Source organism: Neltuma alba, unplaced genomic scaffold (genome assembly GCF_004799145.2).
Source record: "Neltuma alba isolate B1F8T4 unplaced genomic scaffold, ASM479914v2 tig00010148_pilon, whole genome shotgun sequence".
Classification (NCBI taxonomy): Eukaryota; Viridiplantae; Streptophyta; class Magnoliopsida; order Fabales; family Fabaceae; genus Neltuma; species Neltuma alba.
In genome coordinates this window covers 457140-481563 of record NW_021635095.1, presented here as the reverse complement: position 1 = coordinate 481563, position 24424 = coordinate 457140, and the positions used below count along the sequence as shown (strand labels likewise).

General features: G+C 34.2%; 4 protein-coding genes and 1 pseudogene across 9 annotated transcripts; 1 reads left to right on the top strand and 4 right to left on the bottom strand.

The window, feature by feature from the left end:
* The first annotated feature begins 13 nt into the window (after nt 1-13).
* Nucleotides 14-24054, top strand: LOC114754539 (transcription factor HY5). 3 transcript variants are annotated; one of them, XM_028943319.1, is made up of 5 exons: nt 14-115; nt 21529-21674; nt 22092-22272; nt 22399-22555; nt 23573-24028. In XM_028943319.1, the coding sequence occupies exons 1-5, from the start codon at nt 111-113 to the stop codon at nt 23630-23632; spliced, it is 549 nt and encodes a 182-aa protein (XP_028799152.1). In that variant the 5' UTR covers nt 14-110; the 3' UTR covers nt 23633-24028. The 3 variants fall into 3 exon arrangements, with proteins under 3 accessions (XP_028799152.1, XP_028799151.1, XP_028799153.1); XM_028943318.1 differs by having other exon boundaries at nt 22375-22555; XM_028943320.1 differs by lacking the exon at nt 14-115 and adding an exon at nt 7587-7590 and having other exon boundaries at nt 21531-21674; nt 22375-22555; nt 23573-24054.
* On the bottom strand, nt 2822-5457 carry LOC114754535 (uncharacterized). Its single transcript, XM_028943314.1, has 3 exons — nt 5325-5457; nt 3995-4419; nt 2822-3833 (listed from the first exon to the last, which is right to left on the bottom strand). The coding sequence occupies exons 2-3, from the start codon at nt 4391-4393 to the stop codon at nt 3078-3080; spliced, it is 1155 nt and encodes a 384-aa protein (XP_028799147.1). The 5' UTR covers nt 4394-4419; nt 5325-5457; the 3' UTR covers nt 2822-3077.
* On the bottom strand, nt 6686-10617 carry LOC114754534 (tRNA (cytosine(38)-C(5))-methyltransferase 2). Of its 4 annotated transcripts, none has more exons than XM_028943312.1 (10): nt 10406-10617; nt 10201-10311; nt 9770-9863; nt 9574-9692; nt 9327-9449; nt 8511-8853; nt 8284-8378; nt 7426-7488; nt 7192-7256; nt 6686-7037 (listed from the first exon to the last, which is right to left on the bottom strand). In XM_028943312.1, the coding sequence occupies exons 1-10, from the start codon at nt 10478-10480 to the stop codon at nt 6959-6961; spliced, it is 1167 nt and encodes a 388-aa protein (XP_028799145.1). In that variant the 5' UTR covers nt 10481-10617; the 3' UTR covers nt 6686-6958. The 4 variants fall into 4 exon arrangements, 3 of the variants coding, with proteins under 3 accessions (XP_028799145.1, XP_028799144.1, XP_028799146.1); XR_003741205.1 differs by having other exon boundaries at nt 6972-7037; nt 7192-7309; XM_028943311.1 differs by having other exon boundaries at nt 6686-7256.
* LOC114754533 (UPF0481 protein At3g47200-like) lies at nt 12166-13486 on the bottom strand (annotated as a pseudogene).
* LOC114754537 (uncharacterized) lies at nt 14758-17423 on the bottom strand. Its single transcript, XM_028943316.1, has 3 exons — nt 17147-17423; nt 15559-15790; nt 14758-15260 (listed from the first exon to the last, which is right to left on the bottom strand). The coding sequence occupies exons 1-3, from the start codon at nt 17287-17289 to the stop codon at nt 14964-14966; spliced, it is 672 nt and encodes a 223-aa protein (XP_028799149.1). The 5' UTR covers nt 17290-17423; the 3' UTR covers nt 14758-14963.
* Nucleotides 24055-24424: the final 370 nt, after the last annotated feature.

Here is a 24424-nt window from a genome sequence, read left to right as displayed (position 1 = left end):
TGCTTCATATCCGTATGGCTGCCCGCCCGTGCACTCTTTTTCGTCTCAGCGTGTCGTAAACGATATGGTACGAAGCTCAAGTGAAAGGTACGGGTTTTCAAGAAAAAAGAATGGAAAACTATCATATGAAAGATGAGAAAGAAATCACCGATGGGGGCATGTGATTCCAGGGAAATTGTGGTTTTGCAAGGACAGGCTTTCTTAGGTGACGTTTAAATTGAAATTAAATTATAATTTTAAAAATAATTTTACGGTATCTAAAATAAATATAAGAAAAGAATTCCATATAATTAAATATTCTCTTATACAGGTTTTTGTTTTTTCAAGAGGCGCTAGTAGACTTCAGTTTGCCATGGGTGAGGCTAAGCAGTGTCACTAGAGCCCAAGGTTATTTTGGTTGTAATACATCTCTGCAATGCCATTTGTAATGTCCTTGGATTATAGATTGCATCATGTTCTCGAAGTTTACATGTTGGTCTGGTACAGTGTTCTAGGACTGTGCGTGTTGTTGTCTCAACGTTTTATCTGTGTAACCTTGACTCTCTTTTTTTCGGTTTTGAAAAAATGCCATTTGTAATGTTTTTCTTAAAAAAAAAATAATACATAAAATAAACAGACACATCTCTAGTACATCATAAAACCGTTCAATCATGCAATAAATCACTTTTTATTAAGTTATACCTTAGGAACTGAATTTTTATTATAGTCAAATTGTATTAGAGGGAAAAAGCCTGGTAAATTACATCAGCAGATGGCTCTGAAGTCTGATTGCTCTTCCATGAATTTAGAAATGCGACACATTACATTTCTTGAATCGTTCTCCAGCGCTGGCTGTCCTGAATGCAACTCACCTGAATCCATTCTTCATCATCATCAAAATTTGTCCGCAGCTGTACCCGTCATCACCCAACCAACTCCTTCAAGGATCAGTTTTAGCACATAAAATATCAAGTTCACGGATCAGTTTCCATGTTTACGATAATGCTAAAACCTGAAAGGTTTAATTTCTCCTCTTCAATTCTGGAAGAGTTGGCCCAATTTCTATTTTATCTTGAAACATATTACCTCCGATCCTAATTATAAGAGCTAGTTGACTAATTTTAAGAGATTAAAAAAGTAAATTGAGTTAATTATTTGTTCTAAATAGGTGTCATCTTTCTTAAAATATCCTTGCTAATCAAATGTATTAACTAAAACTATAATTATTAGAAGGATTGAGTAAATATGAAAGACAGTGAATTGGAGTTTTATATTTAAGACCAGAATAAAAGTCAAACAAGGTCTTATATTAAAGGCAGGAGGTACTATAATATACACACTTTAGTTCAAAAAATGTTAAAATTATACACACGGATAAAACATATTCAATAAAATAAAACGTAAAAGCAGAATATGAATTAGAATGAAAACTGATAAAAGATGCATGCCCATCACTATACTTTCACGATAGCAGTTAGAAAACAACAATTACATTACTTGGTCCTGACTCCTCAGCCGTTAGATGCAGAAGATGGTAATCCAAGGAAGCCACCTGTTCAAATCATTTTGATAAATGCCAAAACTGAATGGGTGGCTTCATGCCACGCAAGAGAGAAGATTCCTCTTGATGGATTCTTTGCCGCGTTACCAAAGCCATGATCGGTATTGCCGAATCTTCAAATCCATGTGTGGCAGACTATTCGGAAAGGGTACATAATAAGTATATACTCCTCCAGTAAGACCTACCTTGTAGGTCTTATATTAAGGAGTATATCATTATCATTACCCCATATCTGCTTACATAATTGCAGATAATGGATCTTTAAGCAGGAACTTCTGCTAAACTTACCCGCTTTTCACATTAGGTATTAACATTCCTTCACTTGACCGATTTTCACCCAAAAAAAAAAAATTCTCGCAAAACAATGCTGGAATGTGATCTACATTGATCAATTTCCAACATGTCAGGATAATAGCTTCAAAGACTAAGCCTTACAAAATTTTTCACACAACTGGAAAACAAATCAAAATTTGACATTCTGAATTTAAGACAGCAATACTAATGCAAAGCAGATCCTAACCTAAGACATTAGTATTACCATCAAATATAAAAAACCCAACATCAAGGCTTTTCATTTATCAGGATAGAGTATGCCATTCCAGGAACATAATCCACCTGACAAGCGAGAACTAGACTTCCATGTCACGGTTATATCACAGCAGCTGTTAGGAAGTTCATGTTCTGATTTTGACACAGCAAGTGTCCTTTCTAACCAAACCTGAAATAGACTATATATTTCAAACAAAAGCCAGGATAGTATGCACTGGTCAGACATTTGTCATTCGTAACAAAATATGTAATAGATGTCATCAACTAATTTGCCAGGAGAAAAGTGGCAAACCTAGCATCATGTTTAGCCTTTGGAAGCAAGCCATGCAGGCCTCCAACACTGGCCCTGGAAAATGTAGTCGATTCATCAATAGTTAAAAGTAAAACTTCTGGTGCTATCAAAATCAAGTTTACCCATATTATGTAAGATGCCATATTTTGAGTTGCACAACATAGACTAGTCGCCAGTCCTTGATTATTGACTGGTTATACAGAGTTTAACTATCACAGAATGATGTACAAAATCAGAAAGAAACCAACAAGGATTAAGCACAAAAGCTGGCATAAAGACATCATAATTGAAGTTTCACATTTGATGTGTTTACAGTGCCACAGCCCAACTCAAGCAGTGAGCATTCTCATAGCAAAGAAAAACTTTTTAGTGCTGTGATAAAATTATTGTCATAGCATCAAACAGCTACCAAAGAAGCAATTAGATGAATCCCTCGTAGCTGCAGCAAATCATTGCAGATGTAGCAGTTCACAACTGTTATAATTTAAATGAAAAGTATCACTTAAATCTCAAATAGCCTGTCAAACAAACAAAAAAGGTAGGGAACTTCACAGCTTGCAATAATTCACAATAATTCTAGTAACAATTACAAGATGAATACCAAAGACATAGTCTTCTTATTTGAACCTTACAAGGCTGTACATAGATCAGAACATAATATAAAATATTCTGTGCTAACATTGCTTGTGTAAACTATTAAAAACGCTGACCAGAAGAAACTAAGTTCCTTATCTCCAACAAGTGTTCATCATTTGAAATATGGAGTGAAATACGAAGATTAGTCAATAGTGCTTCTTGTTCCCAAGTTAGGGGACCAGAAGCATACATAGCTTTTAGAGTACTGCAATAAGCATGCAACTCTAACCTATGAATTCTGGCTGCTATATCCTCTTTTGGATAAAGGGAACATCTTTCTTCCTCACCTCCAACATCTAAAGACTCTGCATCGCTACAAAGACTATCCGCATCTTGGCAAACACCTGCTAACATATCACTAGAGAATCTGTTTGGGCCACTACTTATCACACTACAACTGCCAACTGAACACATATCACTACAAGAATCACTAGAATCATTGATTCTTTCAAGACAATGTGTGTTACCATTATTAGGGTTCACCATTGCCACTCTATTATATTGATTTGTGCCATTATTAAAGGAAGCAAGCACGCATTTTTCACCCATATGTTCACTTGGGTAAGCAACAGCATCTACCTTTTCAAGCACTTCCTCATTCAAAACAGCTCTCATTTTTCTTGGGCATGCATCAATGAGGGAGGAGCAATAAGGAGACACTCTCTTCAATGATGTGGATGACACTAAATGAGACTCCCGTAGCCCACTTCCATCCACAATGGGAAAACAATCATTTCTAGCCTGCGGAACTTCAGGTTTCATCTTATAACTGTTAAAGCTCAAATTCTTCCCAGACTTCCCAATTCTAGAATTGCTCTGCAGTGAAAGTAAAGACTATAATCAACACCTGACTTTCATTATGAATCAGATAAATTCAAACAGAATAAAACTGCTAGAAGTTTGCAATATTCAAATAGATAAATGCAGAGTATAGAGAAAAGCCATGTGAGAATACCCTTGTTAATTAAGAAATCTACCTTTCGCATCATAACCCATTGGTTGTCTTCCCAACATTGTCGTGCCCTTATGTTAAACTTGTGAACTCTTAACTCCTTGCAAGATCCTACCAGCCTCACCAAATAAATGTCCTCACCAAGAAACCCTGAAACAACAGCCACCTTCCAGCAACCAGCATGATTGACCTCCACAACATCATCAGCTGACCAACTATCAATGCATTTTACAGAAGGGGGAGAAGGCCTGATGGATTTCTTTGGAACCTTCTCCACTATGGCCTCATTAGTCGTGCTAGAACCGTTATACTGGACACTGTAAGTGTGCCCATTACCAGAGACAATCTCAGCAGAACGCCATTCCCCATAAGGGGCCTCACCATAACTTAGGACCTCTACTCTGGTTCCTTTTTTGAATCTCATAATGGCAACTTTAAATCAACCGAAACCTGTAACAGTCAACAATATTTCTTAGCCGCAAAAGATTAATCTTACAATCATGCATAACATTCAAGGACATTGAAGCTGGCTTGTTTGGCTCCAAAAAGGTATTAAGAAAATTTGCCAAGAGGAAAATAACAACAAATAACAGGAAATAGTTTAGAAGCATAAACTTCGCCAATGAGAAAATAACAACAAAAAAAGTTAATAATTTAGAAACACTTTTTTTTTACTGTCTGTAATCAATTTACGCAATATATATATATAAAGAGGAACATGTATTGAATCATCACAGGGGTGCTAACATGTTCATCTATAATATCTTCACCGGAGAAGCTATAGCAAATAACTAAAATAAAGTTACATATCTCGGGTCCCAAATAATGGTCCGACAAGACACGTTCCTCCAGGGAGGTGATAATGAGTTCATTACTACCCACAAACTTATTGAAAGTGTATCCACTGGTAAATTTTGCGATGATATAATCATACAAATTACCTTAATCATGTTTACACAAAAATGAGTAGAACGACTTAATCGCTATTTCCATAATTTTTTTCATTGGTTCGTCGTAAATAAATAAACATCAAACAAACAAACAAAAAACCCTAGAAATACATTATAATCAACCATACAAAATTAAAAAGGGGGAAGGGGTAATAAACCTTACGCCAACAAACAAAGCCCTAAACAATTCCCAGAATCCATGACAGATCAAATAAAAAAGTAAACAGAATAAAAACTCATATGCGAAGATATAGAAAAGGTAGAAATAAAAATTAATTAACGAAAAAAATACAAACAAGAGAATTAATATATCAACAAATTAATCACAGATAAAATAAAAATGCAAAATCGGAAAACGATCTGAATAATAAACATGAAAATAAAATTCAAAACGTGGATGCCGACCTTCCTCAACTATTGACAGTTTCAGATCGCTGGAACTCTTGATTGCAATATCAAAGGGTTTCTTCCTACGATAATATTGCTCAATGGGATGAATTTCGATTCGGATGAATGCCAGCAGGATTAGGGTTTGTGTAATTAAAAAGTAAAGTAAAAACCTTTTATAGTTTTTCTGAATCAGTGGGATAGAAGGGCCGATGGGCCGCAGAAATATTGTACCACACCTTGCTGGGCCCATCTTGCGGATTTGAAAATTAGGTCAACTTTTACATTGCCAAGAAAGCCGCTGTATATGCTGTTCATTTAACATATTTATTCAAATGATTACGGCAAGTTTATTTAATATAAAAATAATTTAGTTTTCTATTTTTTAAAATTTTATGATATATTTTTATTTATAAAATAAAATACTTATAATTACTGCCTTTCATTTGCTGAATCTTATTATTTTCAAATGCTAATTAAAAATAAAATAAAATTTAGAATAATCAGAAATTACTTTCTTTTCGGATTTTAAATATTTTTAAAAAAATTAAAAAAATATTATAAAACTTTTAAAGTGACTTTGAAAAAAATTTAAAATAAATATTTTTATTAAAAAAATCTTAAATTCTTTAATCCTCGCATCATAGGTTCATAATAATGTTTAACTACTGCTGTGACTGGAGAAAAAAATTGTTATCTTTTTGGATAGGCGGAAATATAGTTTGCTCTTTTAATTTTATTCAACATTTTATTCTTATTTCTAAACTTTATCACGGGCATGTTTAATGGAAAAAATTATCTTAAAAAATTAAAGAAAAACATATAGATGAAAAAGAACGATTTGATGGAAATAAAAGAAATTTCTCTTATTTGTACATTTGACAATTGACGTTGTAATTGATGAAAATGTGAGAAAAAGATCACGCCCTAACTGAAATTGTTGGAATAAAAGAGAAAATGGTTGTTAGCCCGAAAGAGGGAAAACTATCCTCGATTCTCTCTCATTTTTTGGGCCAAAGGAACTACATTTATTCTGACAATCCGTATCTGACACGTTATTGAGTCAAAAACTGGATTTTTCCCTCCTCCAAACGCAAATAAGTTAAAACGGTTTTATTGTTTTTTTATTTTCTTTTACCTGAAAAAACGGTTTTAATTCATTCCGCACCATTTACAACTATAGATAGCGCAGCCAATTATGCATACTATTTTTCTGCCAAAATTGTGCATACTTATTAAGGAGATTTACACTAAAAAGTCTTGGAATGAACATGATTAAAAAGTATATTTTAAATAAACCAACGCACATTTGCATAAATAACTTAATTTCTTTACTATCCATAAATTAGTTATCTAACTCCCACCTCAAAACACAGAGATAATAATACTGATAGTAAATTTCTCTTTATCGGACCATGCATTCACAAAATACTATATAGTACACTAAACTGATCGACTCATAATAGAGTCCTGACGAACGGTCGCAAGAACTACATTATAAATTGAATTTTCTTGTGGAAGAGGACCAAATACACCCAAGACTTCATGTTCAAGATGACTTGGTCATATAATTATGACCATGCAAAAATTTAGGCGATGGGCAGGGGACAAAACATCCGAATCTGCTTATTAGCAGATGGTGTGGTCGAATATCACAAAGGATCAGTGAAAAGATACCGTAGTATGGGAGCAACAACTGCTATGCTTAAACTGTTCCCGAGCAAAGCATACCTGTGCAAAACAAAGAAGTTTATTGGCATCAATGAAAGCACAAGCAATAGATCAAATCGATGCCCATTTGTACAGCAGTCTCAATAACAACAATATTACGGTTCTTCCATATAGAATATGCAAAATAAGAGTTGAAACAAATAGAATGGCATACCTCTGCCTGAGATTTATGTGCTGTGGAAATTGAAAATCTTCGGGAAAAGAATGTAGATTTGCAACCTTGTTATAGAATTACAACGCCTTACATATTAGAATTATGCACTGAAATGAAGCTAAGTTTACCCAAAAGAAAAAATTCACGCATGAGCACACGTAGGAATAGACACAAGTAAATTTAGGCCTGTCTTGAAATTCTAGATAATGATGTAACAAAAATATACTCAATCACCTCTCTTGGGGTAAAATATCTAAGGCGCAGCTCCTTCAGTGAAGTTTTGTCCTTCTTCTCCAGCTGCAAATTAGAAACTTTTTAGCTACGGTAGTGGAAAGCAAGAAGTGTGATCCTGATATCCACTGAACCGGTAACAAAAAGTAATAATAGTATGAAAGGAAAGTAGATGATGACGTTCAAGGTTTAAGGGGTGTATGGAAATTTGTTCCAGTTGAATTAAAAACAAGACTATTTGTTTACCTGCCTATAGTATATATTTCCAAACGAGTTTCCACCTGGCATAGGGTACTGTGCCTTTGATTTTTGAAATAATCATTCTCAATTAAACATAAACAATACATATAGTAAATACTACAACAAGCTACACTGTTTAAGTGATCCTTCAACCTGCGTAAATGCCTTTTAATTAAAAAAAAAAAAATACATACAATGCCTGGAACACCATATCTAGTGGAAGGTGGAAAAAGTTAAAAGTGAATGAGAAGAAATAATCACTTGTAGCATTATGTTGATATTAGATCTCATACTCGACCATATGGCTACTATCAAATCTAGTTTGTTTTGAAATTGTTTTTGGCACTTTACTCATAAGAGCTGTAATTTTTCTGGCCATTTTGGTTGACAGCATAGAATAATTACTGTCGTCTGTGCTAAGCATCTGGCATCTATCAGTTCAGTTAGCTACAATGATCATATCCAAATAAAAATTTTTAATAGAGACGTAAACATTATTGGTAAATAGTAAAAGTTTTGAACAAATTTAATACTCAGAGGACAAAATGAAATCGGACAAGAATAAAATTTTGGCAAACTTAGGGACTAAAACTTGCATTTTGGCTAGCATGGAAGCAATACCTGGACAGTTGCCAAAAGTGATCCGGTTCCCTTCACATATCTGTAATAACTTTTTGTAAAGCAGCAACAGCGCTTTGAATCAGAATAGACAATATCTAAACCCCTTTAAGGAAAAGGACGTCAAGACTTGATTAATATTAATTCTTTAAAAAGAAATAAAATGCATAATGGTCAGGTTACAAGAGTGAATTTCATATTCTACGACTTATTGCTGAGGCCAAGGATACCCATAGCACTTCCCCACCGCTCTATCAAGCCCAAAGGAACAGAATACTGGTCTAAAGATGCTTTATTGGGCACTTCCTCATCATATTCACGTACATCATGCTTCAGATCTCCGAGAAAATCAGTGTGCAGTGATGCAGATTCAACATCTGTATCATTGCTAGGATTCTTTAATTCAAGAAATTGTTCAATTGGCTGACAAGATTGCAGCAACTTATCCCAGTCCTTTTGTGACGAAACATCTTCATCAGGCACTAAATCTTCATGCTCAAATAATGGTCTGGGAGATTGAATCAGCATGTTGTTCCAACGTTCTTCTACAAAAGAGGAAGGTCTTCTTTTCGCCTTCAAAATTATTTGAACAGGGCCAGTGACTATGAAAAAGATTCATGACAAACGTCTAGAAATTCAAATACAAGAAACCTAAATTAAAAAAAAAGGAATAATAGTTAATTCTGCTCCAACTGATTAACGAGACCTTCAACCATCACATCATAGTGTGGAAAAGCACGCATAAATAACATCAACATCAGCCACCTCATGAGAATTGTAATGAGCTACAACAATTTTTTTTCTTTTTTTTCCATTTCTCCTTTGGGTGAAGCTAAAAAGATGTTTCAGAGATAATGTCAAGATCTAAATATCTATTCTTCAAAAAAAAAAAAAGTAGGCACAATTGGAAAACATCACACATATGTAATCATATCCAAAAATTTATAACGCTTGCCAATTGACTGCTCAATAATATAAAAGACATCCTAAATCTTTCAAAACAAACATAAGGATGGAAGAATTTGCCAAGCATTAAGAGAGCCTACCAGACAAAAATATCGCGGCCTTGAATATGGGATTCCAAATTGTAATGGGCTCAAGATGAACTCTTGAGTGATAAAATTTGTTTTTTCCAATATTTCAATCATTGTTGCATGCGTATCAGATGTCTGAAAACAAGGGGGAAATGAGGGGGCAAAAGAAAAAACAAAAGAACAAGAAAGAAAAAATAATGAGTGAAAGCGATGGTTACAGAAATTGATTCAGCCAATTATTTGAATCTAATGAACAAACCTCAAATCCAACAACATTTTCCACAAATAACATGCTTGGAGGATGCTTTAATAATGGCATAAGTTCAAGAATCTGGAGAAAGGAAAATGCCCGAGCATCACCAGTGTCCTTCTGGAGACCTAATTTCAAGATGCTTGAGGAATACTTCGATGTACAACAAAATAATCCCTAAAATGAGAAGGAAAAGAAATTCCACCTTGTCTAGTGTAAGGTTGGCAAGGAGGAGAAAGAAGCCATGCATCTGCCCCATAGCCATCAAGATCGGTAGCAGTCAGGCTTTGAATATTTCCCTATCAGGCGCGAAAAGCAATTCATTATCAACGTGGTCATTTTTATGTCAACTGCATGACCCAGCAGTCTTAAGCCCAGATTCGTGTAGATTGACAACATTGACAAGCCAAGCAGATCAAAGCCATGCTCCCATTAAAAAAATACATATATACAAAATCTTTGCTGCTGCTAGCAGCTACTGCCTAGCTTAAATAAAGCTTAGAACCATGAACTAACCAAACACCCCAACACAGGAACTAGGTCCAACAGAAACACAAAACAAAGGCAAAGCATACTTGTGAACTAGAGTTCCCAGAAACGGGCCGCGTTCCAGAACTCAAAGATTAGGCAACAAACCTGAAAAGGACGATGACCAAAATTATGTTGGTAAACATCATTGGCTCTGTCGTTAATTTCAAATGCTTCCACAACTTCCGCGTTCGCGCCTGATTTCATCAGCGAGTATCTCTAAACAGTAAACATACAAACATTCGTTCGGAAAACAAAATTAGAAGATGAACATATAATAGATTAAATAAATAACTAGGGTTTCGGAGCGTACCATGCCGCCTATCCCACTGTAAAATTCAAGGACTCTCCAAGACTCATTTCCAACGCCAGGGGAGGCCTTTGCCATTCCGGTAACTCCGTTAATCTTCGCTTTCCAGAAAAGATGGGCAAGGAGCTGATTGCACCAAGGGGAGGGAGCAAAACGACAACGGCTACACTCATCCCCACGGCGCCTAGCTTCCCTGTGTTGGCGCGACCGCGGCTCTTGACCCACTGTAGAAGAAAATTTAAAATAAATAAATAAATAAAATATAATTCGTTAACCGTAAATCTCAAAAAAAATTGATAGTTGAATTTTAAAATTCTAAATCAGAAATTACTTTAAAAATATAATACTCTTCCGGTTCTTAATATAAGACTCATTTAACTAATTTAATTATATTAATGAAATTAGGTAAGTTAGCTAACTATAAGAAATGTAACACGTTTTTCCTAAAATACCATAATCATCTCTCTTAATACCCCCTCTCTCTCTTCTACTTGATTATGACTGAGAGAGTATCCATAAGGATAACTTAGAGAAAATTGATAAATATTAGAAATGAGTCTTATATTTAGGATCAAAACCAACTTAACATTGGGTCCTATATTAAGAACCGGAGAAGTATTATTTACTTTTTAAATGTAGTTGAGTATAATAATCAATACTAATTTAAAATTTTGAAATTCAACTGTTTTTTTTTTGGAGATTTTTCCTCTGTTAATTAACTTATTGTCAAATAATTAATTGTTCTGTAGTTAAAGTTTTTTTTGTTGTTGCTGTGCTTTATAAATAAAGGAGATGAATAATGTTTACAATTACCCACAAATATATAAAGCATTGTTTTAATCAACGATAACGGTATAAATATTATCCCACTAAATAAATGGAGTTGGTTCTATTGGTGGCACAATGTCGCCAATTCGCCTGACAGACCATTGATTGATATTTTGTTTAATAATTTTGTTATCAGAATAAATAAAACATTTGAACCCTTTAGGCTATACGTACGTCTTAATAAAATTTATGCATAATTAATAAATTAGATATATGGGTTCACTTTTTGGGAAAAAAATTAATACATTAAAAGTTTTTAAAAGATCGAACCTATTTTTTATAAGTGTTATTCAAACTAAATTCTACCATGCTCAAATTCAAGAATATAGTTCGAAATATAGCCTTTAATCTTTGATCTTTCAAGGGGGCGCTATATGAACAGGAAGAGAATCCGAGGTAACATTTTTAATTTTTGGGAAAAAGCCTATTTGGAAGAACAGGGTAAATGCTCGTTGAATAATTAAGGGGGTGTTTGGCAAAACCAAAACCTAGGTTTCAGAAGCACTTTTCCGCAAAACGAGATAACCTCCTCCACATATTTACTTCGTAATCCGTAAAAGCACTTCTGAAACCATGGTTTGGTTTCTATCCAAACACCCCTTAAATCGATAGACAGGACATAGGGTTAAGTTTGCGAGGACAAAATGAACCGGGCACATCATGTTCAGGAAGCCTAGTAGTAACTGAGCAAAAATGCAAGGAGTGCGAAGAAAAATAAACCCAATATATTTCCAGCTGGTTGCAAAGATTATGAGACGAAATCCAACATATTTGTCTTTAGGTGTTGCTCAATTCATCTAATCTTAGTGAAGGTAGCTTTTTGTAATCAACGTTTATATGCTATCATCACTAGAATTCTCTCGCTCTCGGTGCAAAGGATGATGACATACACAAGAAAAGGCATAAACAGAATGCTTAAACTGTAAATAAATTACCAAAAATGGAAAGGAGGAGTTCACAATGAGGATCCTTGTTTTGATTGCTGCACCACTTGTAAGATAGAACAAACAGTTTGGGTTAAAGAGAGAACAAGGAGCAGAATTCCAGCAATAGAAGCAGCAGTTTGCCAAGGACTGTTGCAGTAGTCACGTCTCAAAGTGGCCTTCATGTTATGCCAAGGATTTTTACAGAAAGTATTCAAGTCCTTACAGAGTTTTGAGTAATGAGAATTGAAATTTACGTAGGTAACATTTTTCCAAAGACTATTGAATAGAGTAGCCACAGAATTGGTATCACCAAGCCAATTAAGGATGATTCCATTCTGAACCAAGACATCCACATCTTTGCTTGTGTTGATAAGAAAGTCCATAACAGCAACATAGTCCATAATGTAAGAATTAGAAGGGTAGTGACATTGCTCTAATGCTACCAAATTGTGTAACAAAGTCTCAGTCCAGTCCTCCACTTTCAATTGTGGTATTTCAAGAACTCGCCCTGAAAATTTTATGTCCATCAAGCATGGGCTTGTGCTTCTCCTAAATCTTACCCCAGCCTCAACTAACTCAGTTGCACTCTGAAGATGTACCAATGATTCATGAGATCTACTTGGTCGTCTACTTAATGGTTGTAAGTGAAATGTTCTAATCAAATCTGTGAAGTGGCTTATGCTGACATCTTGAGGGGTTAATTTCAGATTGTTATAATAGGCAAAATAGTCAAAAGTGAGTTCAAGAAATGATGGGAGTCTACGGTCAGTCGCGCTGGAGGGAAAAGCTACATTGAATAGCCTTTCAAGAATAAAGAAAGGCAGCTGATTCTCAAGTAACAACAAGTCTAATCTCATAGTAGTAACTAGCCACGGCTTTAACTGAATAGCATCATCTTGTGACCAATCATCATAATAGGACCTTAAAAACAGTTCAAATAAGAAACAGGAATCCATTAAAATCACCTTCACAAATTCCTTACTACTAAGCTCAAATGTGTCTGAGTAACAACGACGAACACAGGGCTCAACCTCTTCCACGAAGTTGACTAGTTTATCCAAACTTACGGATTTGGAAGCTCTTTCAGAAAAATGTTTGACATACACCAACTTGTATTTTTCCATGTTTTGTAGCCTCTTATGTCCGCAGTGAAAGGGGCCAATAGAAACAACCTTAGGAGTAAAGGTATCTTCATTCAATTTGCGAATATCATAAGGTACCTTATAAATGCAGCAGTCAGCAGACATGGGCGGTTCTGCCTTGTCCAACATTGCGGTAATTCATTTACAAAATCATGGTGGCTCCTGATTGCCATCTAAGGAAATAAGAACAGTGAGAAACACAAGAAAAATTGAAGAAACTCGTGAAGAAGTTGGAAAAGTGGAGCATTATAGTTAACCCATCACAATATCAGTATATATTTAAGACCACATCTGGTAACGACGCCTGTGACGACGAAATACATCTATTATACAATTATTTACGTCATCTGATTTTCGAGATTTAGGACTTTCATTGCTTCATCGGTGCAGGAGAATGAAAAGATGAAGAACAAAATTCTAATAAAGCATACCTTAGGCTCTAATGTGCTTTTCGATTACAAGAAGTAAAGCGATGAAGCAGCGACGGAGATAAATACTCGCCTCAAGGGAGATATGACTGATGAGCGCCAGAACGAAGGCGAAAGCGAGGCTTGGGAAGAATGATTGTACTCTACTCTTACCAATTTTGACTGGACGTTAGTTTGACCCACTTCGATCACAGACGCACAGTGGCGCGTCAAGGCACGCGGGGCTGACAATTGAGTGATGACTTTGCTAATTTTATTTAGCCTTTTAAATTTATAATGTGCATTTTGAGTTGCTCAATATATTAATTTTTTAATTTAAAATTTATAAATCAAAATAGTTAAAATAAAATATAATAAAAATGTGTCTAAACTAAACTTTCAACATCAGCTGCTCAACTTTTAAAATATATAAATATTACGTTAAAATATGAGATTTTAACCATGCTTTTTTAGCTTTTAATTACAAGGTTATCATTTAAGTTTGTTAAGTTGGTCTTTTTGTCAATAAAACTAAAAATTTTTATAGTAAAATTAAAAATATATTTTATAAATTTAAATAATTAGACTGAAACGTGATATAAATTTAGAAAGTTATACTTAACCATTAAATATTTTAATTTGACTGATGTAACGACATTTAAACTGAAACGTAATTAAACTTTGTTTATTTTTATTTTTGATATGTTCAAAAAAATTTAAAAAAATAGATTATTTTTTAATAGACATCGAATATATCTTTTTTAATTTTGTATTTATTTTATCATAAAATTTCATAGATAAGTGGGTAAAGTCACCGATAAGAAGTTGGGTAAACATCCTCTCACAATATTACAAAAAATGTAGTTTGAATTTCGTTATGAACAGGAAAGGGAAAAAAATTTAATTTGTTATCAAGTGATTATTAAATAAAATTATATTATTTGACTAAAATAACAAAAATGATATGTAAAGAAAGATTATTTTATTAATTGTTAAAGAATATAAAAGCAATAAACAAGCATTCTTAAATCACAGCCAAATGCCGTCAACGATTTTTCCTTCCGAGAAACTCAAGTTGCTGAGGTACCAAAATCATGTGAAACTGTAAAAGACCAGTCCTTTGAAACATAAACTTTATAATCCATGACAAACATAAGAGATACTCTGACCAAAGGAAAAACATAAGAGAAACGCATATAACTGTCCTCATAAAAAAATGAACCCAAAAAAAACAAAAACTAGTGAACATGAGGAACACCTATTTAAGCTTAGCCTTGGATGAGTTTTGAAGCGGTTTAGCAGTAGGTCGAGCAGGGGATGATCTAAAAACTTTTTTCACATCATACTTCACTGATGAGAAGGCGCATATCAAGGCAATCAACATTGTCGGGTACATGTACGCAGCTTTAGAAGGGTCAGAAGTTACCGGTTTTCCTAAAATCCCTTCCTTCACAAGTCCCCAAATTATAAGAAGGGTCCCGAACATGCTCATTCTCCCCGGCTTTAAAAGGCCCACAAGTGCTCCTGCCACAGAGAAATAGCTACCAGCAAGAACCTGTGAAGTAATGAAAATTTGTCACTTCACTGTAATAACGACAATGACTACAAATCAACGGTTAATTCTAAGAAATTTCACATGAGTTTAAAGGGTAACAATATTTTAGGTTTAGCTGGTCAATGACTTGGCATCATGCCATCAATCAGTCAACATGAAACAGAATATTGTCAAAAGACAGCTGGAAAATATCCATGAAAGGGAATTAAATACCAGTATGAGAGGCAATAATAACAATATAATAGATAGAAGCCCACTTAATGCAGAGTATAACACGTGACCAATAGAGTGGCCTAACCTCTAAGCGTTGGAGATCTGTTACCGCAGAAGCTTCCCTTATACTAGTCAAGTTATATATGTCCAATAAATTATTCCAGCTTGGAAGAGCCCTATTTTGGATAAGACCATTTATAGCAGCTCCGGGATATAGGAGAGCCTTGGTAACAGCGACAGGAAATACTTCACTTGCGACCAACTGCGACGATGTGACGTGCATTGGGGTTGTGCAAACACCAGATCTGCAAGTAACCCTGCAGAAGATCGAGACGGACATAAATTGCAGACGCGTTGGATGCTAAAATGTCTAGTTTCTAAACATCACAAAAAATATAGATAATGGGGGAAGGAAGTAAGATATACTAGTATACAGATCTCTGAAATTAGAAACTAAACAAGTTTGATTGCATGTTCTATTATCGCAGCGAACACAGGACATGTTTGAAGTGGAAAACAAAAACATGGCGATATAACAGTCATTATAAGCAGTCAGCCATCAATCTTAAATACAACGTTGCTCTTCCTATAACAACATTATATACAGACACAAACGTAATTGACTCATTATCATAGTGGTCGTCAAACAAAAATTTAAAGGTAAGTTGCTACCAGGAGTGCCTAAAACAGAAGATCTTAATAACTTTTCATTTTTATACTTTAGAGAACATCAACAACTTTAAGCGCATAGGTCATAAATGTAATCTATCAACAAAGGCGGAAGCTCGTTGTTGGACTAATATCTAAATTCAATAGAAAGTGCCTGGCATAAAACTCGTATCTTAAAATAAATTTCAAAGAAAGATTCAGGATCAACAAAGCTTGAAATCCAACCAATCTAAAACAATAGCGCAACGAACATGAAGTAACTGATCAAGTTTCCTTTCGATAGGGCATGGTTAGAGAAGGCATTGCTTTAAATTTAAACTAACTTCGATTTGTTGCAAATTATGAGATTTAATACTACATGATCAACTTTGCCGTGATAGACAACGATGTCATGACAAGCTTTGACAACCAATGATGACGGGCTGGTTGCCAATCTCGCATTTCTTGCACCAAAGGAGTACAATTAACTGCTAAAATGCCGAACGATGTGACCCGGCTATGTTAATTGAAAGTGTTTCAGATTGCGATAAGACGTTAGTCTGGAATATGACAAAATTGAAATATATTTACCAATGTATTAAAGAGGATTATATAATATATGTCTTCTAAGGAAAAAGTCAACGGCAAACGAACTTATGGAACTGATCAGAGTGTGACATCTGGGACACGATTGCATTGGTTTTTCACTCTTCGCGGCAATTCAATAACTGAAACACCTGTGGATCTCAATCACACTGAGATGTTTTGAAAAGCAAAGGCAGAAGTGCTTAAACGTGAAAACCATCAACCCATGAAGTTCATAGACACAAATTAAATAATATTTTCCCAGAAAGACGACGAAAAGGAATCAGACACGGTGACAGACTTCAGAAGAGTGGGAGTAAAATTTCCTTTTCCGACTTAAAATCATAAGACGAGTGCATCAATTGTTATGATGAACTATTTCGATTCTACCAGCGCCAGAAACAGGACAAGAAGGAAATTTGAATTTGAATTTGAATTACCTGAAGAGAGGGATCTGGAAAAAGATGAGGAAGAAGTAGACGCGAGCTGCTATGGACGAAATATTCTTGAGCCATCGCTTGGAAGATGAGGCGGATGCAGATGTTGAAGACGACGGCACTTTCGAAGCTGCTGAAGTTGCCATCGTCGCCGTGATGGAATCGCGGAGGAGAGGGACGACCTGCTGCTTCACCGCTGGCCTAAGTTCGAACCTCCAGCTGTCCCACCTCCTCCGCGGCTTGTATGCCAACGAATAATGACTCAGCCCATAAACTGTGGTGTTATGGGCTTCGCACGGCCAAGTTCAAACAATTTTAATTACTTATAGTTTTCTTTGGACAAGAGATTAATTATTAATTATTTACTACTTCTATTTTTTAATAAGAATTAATTAACTAATTTAAATAGATAAAAAAATTTTACTGAGTTAATTATTTATAATAATTATATGTTGTTTTTTTAAATACCTTTACTAATTATATACTAGTCAAAACTACTATTTGATAGAACTTTTTACATATGCAGTTACTATAATGATCATCTTAAAAAAATAGATAAATATGAGAAATAAAATTGATTAGAATCTTATATTCATAACTAAATTAAAAATCAAATTAATTCTTATATTAAGAACCATAAGTAGTATTTTTGTTGTTGCCAGTTTTTAGTTTTTAGTTAATACTACCTCAAGTCTTTAATATAATAACTCGTTTAATTTTTACTTTGATTCTAAATATAAGATCCTAATCTATTTTCTCTCTCATATTTATCTTTCTTTTCAAAATAGTCTTTGTACTAATGATAGTTGCAGTCAAGGTTGTCAAACTCACGAGTTTAAACAAACTCGTGATAATGATATAAACTCGGATCATAAACTCATATCGTAAACTTGTAAGAGTTTACTTTTATTAATAAACTAGTATTAAACGTATATAATCAAATAATTAATATATAAAAAATAGAATAATTTCATTTAAATATATTTTAAATTTAAATAATTAAAATTATATCTGTCAATGTTCATAATTTATCACACTCAACAAAAAAAAAATCTATAAAATTCATATACAGAATCAAATCTAAAAATTTAGTAGAAATTTAAGAGCAAGTTGACATGATTTTGTAAGCAAAAAACATAAAAACAGTAAACTCGATAAATGAACTCATAGATTTAACTGAGTTTGAGTTTACAATTATCGCGAGTTTAAGAGCGAATCGACATGATTTTACTAACTGAAAATGTAGAACGTTAAACTCAGAGAGACAACTCGCGAATTTGACAATAATGGTTGTAGTTGATACATTTGATTCGTACAGATATTTTTAAAAAAATAACACGTATTTATTATAAAAAAAACTTAATTGTTTTCTTAATATAATCAAATGAATCAACTAATTTTTACATTAAAGACCGAAAATAGTATCTTATATGGTTGATGTCACTGTATTAATAAATACTACTTCCGATTCTAAATATTAGAGCTAGTTGATTAATTTGAATAAATTAAGAAAATAAATTAAGTTAGTTATTTCTAGTAAATAAGTATTTTTTTTCTAAAATATTCTTACTAATCAAATTTATTAGTTAGAACTATCATTATTAGATGGACTATCTTGAAACAAAATGTATAAACATGAGAGATGAAATAGATTGAGATATCATATTTAGAACCAAAATAAAGATATAATAAAATCTTATATTAAATATTAGAAGTAGTAGCTGCTAATGTCTAGTTAGATCCTCCACGGAGAAATGTGTTTACCTAGTCAAATCTATAAGAGGCAAGAAAACTAAAAATACAATACTACTTTCGGTCTTATTTGTAAGATTTTGTTTATATATTATAAACCATGTCTCATAATCAGGGCTGGGTGCAGGAATATAATATTTTTGATACCTAATATAAAAGTTAGTTAATTAATTTAAATAGATTGAGAAAATTTATTAAGTTAGCTGTCTGCAATACGTAAGTATTATCTTTTTTATAATATCATTGTTAATCATATGTATTAGTTACAACTTTCATTCCATTGAATCTTTAGGATGTATAACCAGTATAATGACTATTTTAAAATAAATGTGAAATTAGTTTTTCAAAACAACCAAAATGTAGTAATTTATACATACAGAAAAGCGATGCCGATTGCCGTTCAGGAAAGTTTATATTTAGAATTTATAAATAACAAAATATTACCACCCCCGGTCCTTCAAATAGGAGCATATTTCTACACTAGCTTGTTTCACAGGGTGGTCGTATGCTCACGTTATTAGTTACTCCTCCGATTTATAATATATAGCCTAATTAGGAAATTGATATTTGTTTCTAATATAAAATATATTTTATATATTTATCAATTTTTTTTACAAATCATGTTGGTATTTCATTAACAATAATCAGAGAGAATTAAAAAAAAACAATAATAAGGCAGGAAAAGGAGGGAGAGAATTAAAAAATATACTTAAAATGTTTTTGGAAAAACATATAATACTACCTCCAATTCTTAATATAAGATATCGTTTGATTTTTATTTTGGTTATAAATATAAGAACTCAATCTATTTCATCTATCATATTTATCATTTTTTTTCAATCTAGTCCTCGTAATAATAATAGTTTTAATCGATACACTTGATTAGGAAATATATTTTTGAAAATATAATATTTATTTATTATAAATAACTAACTTAGCTAGTTTTCTTAACTTACTCAAATTAATCAACCCTTATATTAAAAACCAGAAATAGTATTAATTAATTTAATTAACATTGTTAATTTACTCAAATTTGTTAATTAAGTTCTGCATTAAAGATTACAGATTAAAGATTAAAGATTAAAGATAGAATGAGCATTAGTTAATGGGCAGGGTTGACAAAAATTGACAAAAGATCCTCAAAGCAACGCTGCAAGACGCATTCAGGGTTGATAATTATATTTTTTGAGACGCATTTCTATCTTTAATATAATTCTGAGGCATTTTTAACACTCCCTAACAGCAATAAGCTTGGAATGTCTGGTATGAGATCGTTGGAGGGAAGGAAAGGGAAGGAGAGAGAAATTTTTTTATAAACTCGATTAAAAAAATTTAAAATAATTATAAAAGCTTAATAAAAAAAGATGTAAAATAAAAAAATAATTAAAAACTTTTAATCCGATCTCTTCAAATTTTTTAAATCAAATTGATTGAAATCTTTTCTCCACCCTCCTGAAACATGTTTTTATCTACTCTTGGCAGGATTCATGTACCGAGGCAGCACTCCGCAAATGTTTGATAGGCGCATCCGGTTCTGTTTATTCCACCTGCTCATGAGCAGGCAGCAACCACAATGCCCTTCCCACGCTCGTGAAGTGCTTTGCTTATGTGATCCCCTGGACTTGAGTTTTGCGCGTGCTGAGACTGCTAGAGAAACGTGATTAATCTGATCTCGGGATTTCTAATGGAAGTGTGGTTACTGTCTGATGAGTACAAAATAGACTTAAAAAGTGTGATGAGTACTATTTTTGCAGATATTAATAAATTTTTTTAAAATAACTTTTTAAACAACAAGTCTAAAATATTTCCTAGATTGGTTGTCTTGAACATTTTACATCTGTTATAAAATATTAAATTGGATCAGTAATATAAGAGTTAATTTGACATTTAATTTGATTATAATTCATTTTATTTTTCATATCTATTCAATTTTCAAGGTAGTTGTTATAGTAGCTACACATGTTAAAAGTTTTATCAAATAATAATCATAACTAATACGTACGATTAATAATACTATTTTAATTATTTATTACAAATAATTAATTTAATTAATTTTTTAATCTATTTAAATTAATTAATTAGTTTTTAGATTAATAAGCGGAGGCGGTAAAATAGGTGTTAATAATCCGCTTTCTAGACCGATTTGATTACAACTGACCGTTTTTGTCAAAATCGGTTATAGATACAATAGAAGAAATCACACTTATACTAGATTAAAAATTAAATTTTCCAGGAAAAAAAAAAGGTCTGGGATAATCTTGGCACACTTGACAATGCCAACCCGGAATCCGTCAAGCACGTGCACGTGCGATGGTCCGGTCTACATTCAATGTTTCACCTCCCATTTTTAGTCCGTTAGATGCAACACAAATCCAACAATCCAAGTTCCTCCACGATCTCACATAACTTCCTTTTTCATTTTTGACCAATAATCTCGTGAAGCGGCCTTTGGTTATGCAGATTCCCCATGGCTTATATTTGTCCACGATTGTCCCTTCGTCACCGTCCATTTCAATTGCATCCAACGGTCATGATCACACTGTCAACATCCTCCCTGTGACGTCTTCCATCCCGCTTTTTTTCCTCTTCCTCAAATAGCAATCGCCAAGTTCCTTTCTATTTTCTTGAAATCCAGTCGGCCATTTCTGTTTTGTTCTGGTTCTGTCGTCTCGTGGGGGCCAAATGCAGGAGCAAGCTACAAGTTCTATTGCCGCAAGCTCTCTGCCTTCGAGCAGTGAGAAGTCTTCAAGTTCTGCTCTCCATGTTGAAGTAAAAGAAGGTCAAATTCTTTTACGAATGGCTTTTTGCTCTTGTCACTGCTGATTGGTTCATCAATTGGATATGTTAATCCATGGTAACATTTCTAATGGCCAAAAAGAAAATCTTTGCTGACATTTTAGAGAACTCTGGGTATGGGTTCGCAGGCCGTCAGTAGTGCCTTTAATGCAGACGAAGCTAATTCCGCTAAACAAATTCAGTTAATATTCTTTGATATGTTTGGAATTTCCATATTCACCGTTTGAAATTTGTGGTACCTGAGATTGTCATTACCAGACTTCTGTGTTTTTCCCAAAAAAGGTCATTCGCATATAGAATTTGCAAAGCCATAGTCACTCTTCCTGTTGCATTGGTGTTTATTTACCGTACAAGCTAAAAATGGTTATTTGAATTCTTTTCGAAATTTGTCTCAATCTAGGTATTGAGAGTGACGAGGAGATCAGACGGGTGCCGGAGATCGGCGTTGAGACCGCTGGACCGTCAGCGTCTCGTCCAGACTCCGGTTCAGGTGCGGCTACAGACCGGGTTCAAGGGGCAGGGGAGGGCCAAAGGAAGAGAGGGAGAAACTCAGCTGACAAAGAAAGCAAGCGGCTAAAGAGGTAGTGCGAGAGGTTTTCGACCAATATGACTAGATGAATTTACCTTGTTGCCCCTTTCCTTGCGATTAAGCTCATAGTATCTTGTAAACTGTAACATCCTAATGGTGGGGTATGTAAATGGAATAGGCTTCTGAGGAACAGAGTTTCAGCGCAGCAAGCTAGGGAAAGGAAGAAGGCATACCTGATTGATTTGGAAACCAGGGTTAAAGACTTGGAGAAGAAGAATTCAGAGCTGGAAGAGAGGCTGTCCACTTTACAGAACGAGAATCAGATGCTTAGACATGTATGTCATATCTTAGTTACCATCTCAACTTCATTTTGTTCTTCAACGAGCATTATGAGCCGCTTGGCTTATGATATGATTCACTCACCAAATCCTTTTCAAATGACATCAAGAAATCTACATATGACATATCGCTGCTTTCATAACTTGTGCTATGAAAATCGTTTTCTGAACGCAAGGGGTGATAGTTAGACGTTATATATTATCCTCGGTTTAGAATAAATTAGCAGTTTCAATAGGAAGGTATGCATATGAAACGGCCATTCCCTATGATTTGACGTGGTTGAAGCAAAGCGAAGGACGGAACTAAAAACCCAATTGGAATTTGTGTTAAACCCTTTGATCAACATTAGTGGGGTTGGCAACGTTGATCAATTTGTGTGCTTGTCAATGTGAACCATCTCACAAATGATTTCAGGCTTGTATCCTTTGGTTTAGTTAACATACAAATCGGATACGAGAGAAACAATGTGTTTTGGAGGCTGTTATCTGGGAAGTTTGTGCTTAATTGATACTACTGGCTTTTAAGGTTTCTATATTAGAAACGAACCAAGCCCCTGACTTGTCCCTATCTAAGCCGATTTGAACAAGAAGTTGTTGGGTGAGTTCAATCTACTTACTCAGGCAAACTAATTGAAAGACGCGTATGATAGAGTGCAGAAGCATGTGGGTCATATGCGAGTTTCTCAATCACTGATTGATCCATTTAACTATTTCTCATCGTCTGGGTCTATTAGCTGTGGCTTATTGGGAAAAGCACTCAGTTACATAGTAGGAGATGCACTTTAGTTTGAGATTAATGATTCAGAACAATCTGCAACCATCCTAGGCATGAACGCCTGTACTTTTTACTCTGTGTAACTTGTATGCTGTACCAAATTCCCTTTCCTTATTTATTGCTTGCTTGTTTGAACCAATTTGCACATGCAAACACTTAATCATAGAAGTAATCTGTCTCTAGACTTGGATGAAGTCATATGTATCTTGATCAACAATTGTGTTATTGCACTTTTACAGATACTGAAGAACACGACGGCAAGCAGGAGAGGAGGCACTGGTGCTGAAGGAACCATGTGAGATACTAAATATATATATTTAGAGGAACGTATAGAGAGGAAGATAAAGGAAGAGATAGGAAATTTGAAAGAGAAAAGAAATACAAGTGAAAAAGCAGCTGAAAGAAAGAACTAGCTGTGCGTTGGAATGTCGTGATCCTGCCTTGTTTACAGTCTGGTATCTGATGGGAGTTTCATCGTATACGTTTCAATTTCTCAACCACTTCTTTCGCCTTCGCAAATTCAGATGGGCCACCCTTTTTTTTTTTTTTTTTTAAGTTTTGACTAACCTCAACGATTTTTGCAAATCAAGATACTATTAACCATGGCACTGTGATCTGTCGGTGATGTTGGGTGGTGAGTCCCTAAGTATCAATGATTGTCTCCCATGAAACGAATTTGTTGGGGGACCCCGAAAGTATGAACCCAAGTTTTGATCACCTACTTCGTCTGTCTTTCTTTTATTTGCTGGGAGGCCACGAAAGCATGAAGGAGCAGTGTTTGCGAACCTTGTATATTGCTGGAAATGTGACTTGAGATATTTAGCAAAGGTGATTCTTAAATTATAAGACAATACGGATTAAATAATTCTTTTTTTTTTTTAAAGCAAACGGACTAAATAATTCAAAGATCTATATTTAGAAACATAAAGTAACTATGAACGTGAAAAATGACAGAAAACTTCAACCTTGTCGGCCGGGAAGAATTCTCAGGTTCAAGCCGGTGAGACGGCATAAACAGCCAAAAGGGGGCAAACGGATCAGAAAGCTAGCGATCTTCACATAACTTCAACAAATCTTTCAAACACCATCAT

Excerpts from the sequence above, each read along its gene's own strand:
- LOC114754539 (XM_028943318.1), top strand. Across the intron at positions 22,273-22,374 it reads GAAAGCAAGCGGCTAAAGAG|TGGTGGGGTATGTAAATGGA; the intron begins GTAGTGCGAGAG and ends GTAACATCCTAA. Across the intron at positions 22,556-23,572 it reads AGAATCAGATGCTTAGACAT|ATACTGAAGAACACGACGGC; the intron begins GTATGTCATATC and ends GCACTTTTACAG.
- LOC114754535 (XM_028943314.1), bottom strand. The coding sequence starts at position 4,393 with ATGAGATTCAAAAAAGGAACCAGAGTAGAGGTCCTAAGTTATGGTGAG. Across the intron at positions 3,834-3,994 it reads AATGGGTTATGATGCGAAAG|AGCAATTCTAGAATTGGGAA; the intron begins GTAGATTTCTTA and ends CTTTCACTGCAG.
- LOC114754534 (XM_028943311.1), bottom strand. The coding sequence starts at position 10,480 with ATGGCAAAGGCCTCCCCTGGCGTTGGAAATGAGTCTTGGAGAGTCCTT. Across the intron at positions 9,693-9,769 it reads CCAACCTTACACTAGACAAG|GTCTCCAGAAGGACACTGGT; the intron begins GTGGAATTTCTT and ends TCTTGAAATTAG. Across the intron at positions 8,854-9,326 it reads GGCCGCGATATTTTTGTCTG|GCGAAAAGAAGACCTTCCTC; the intron begins GTAGGCTCTCTT and ends ATAATTTTGAAG.
- LOC114754537 (XM_028943316.1), bottom strand. The coding sequence starts at position 17,289 with ATGGCAACTTCAGCAGCTTCGAAAGTGCCGTCGTCTTCAACATCTGCA. Across the intron at positions 15,791-17,146 it reads TTCCAGATCCCTCTCTTCAG|GGTTACTTGCAGATCTGGTG; the intron begins GTAATTCAAATT and ends GATCTTCTGCAG. Across the intron at positions 15,261-15,558 it reads CAGATCTCCAACGCTTAGAG|GTTCTTGCTGGTAGCTATTT; the intron begins GTTAGGCCACTC and ends ATTACTTCACAG.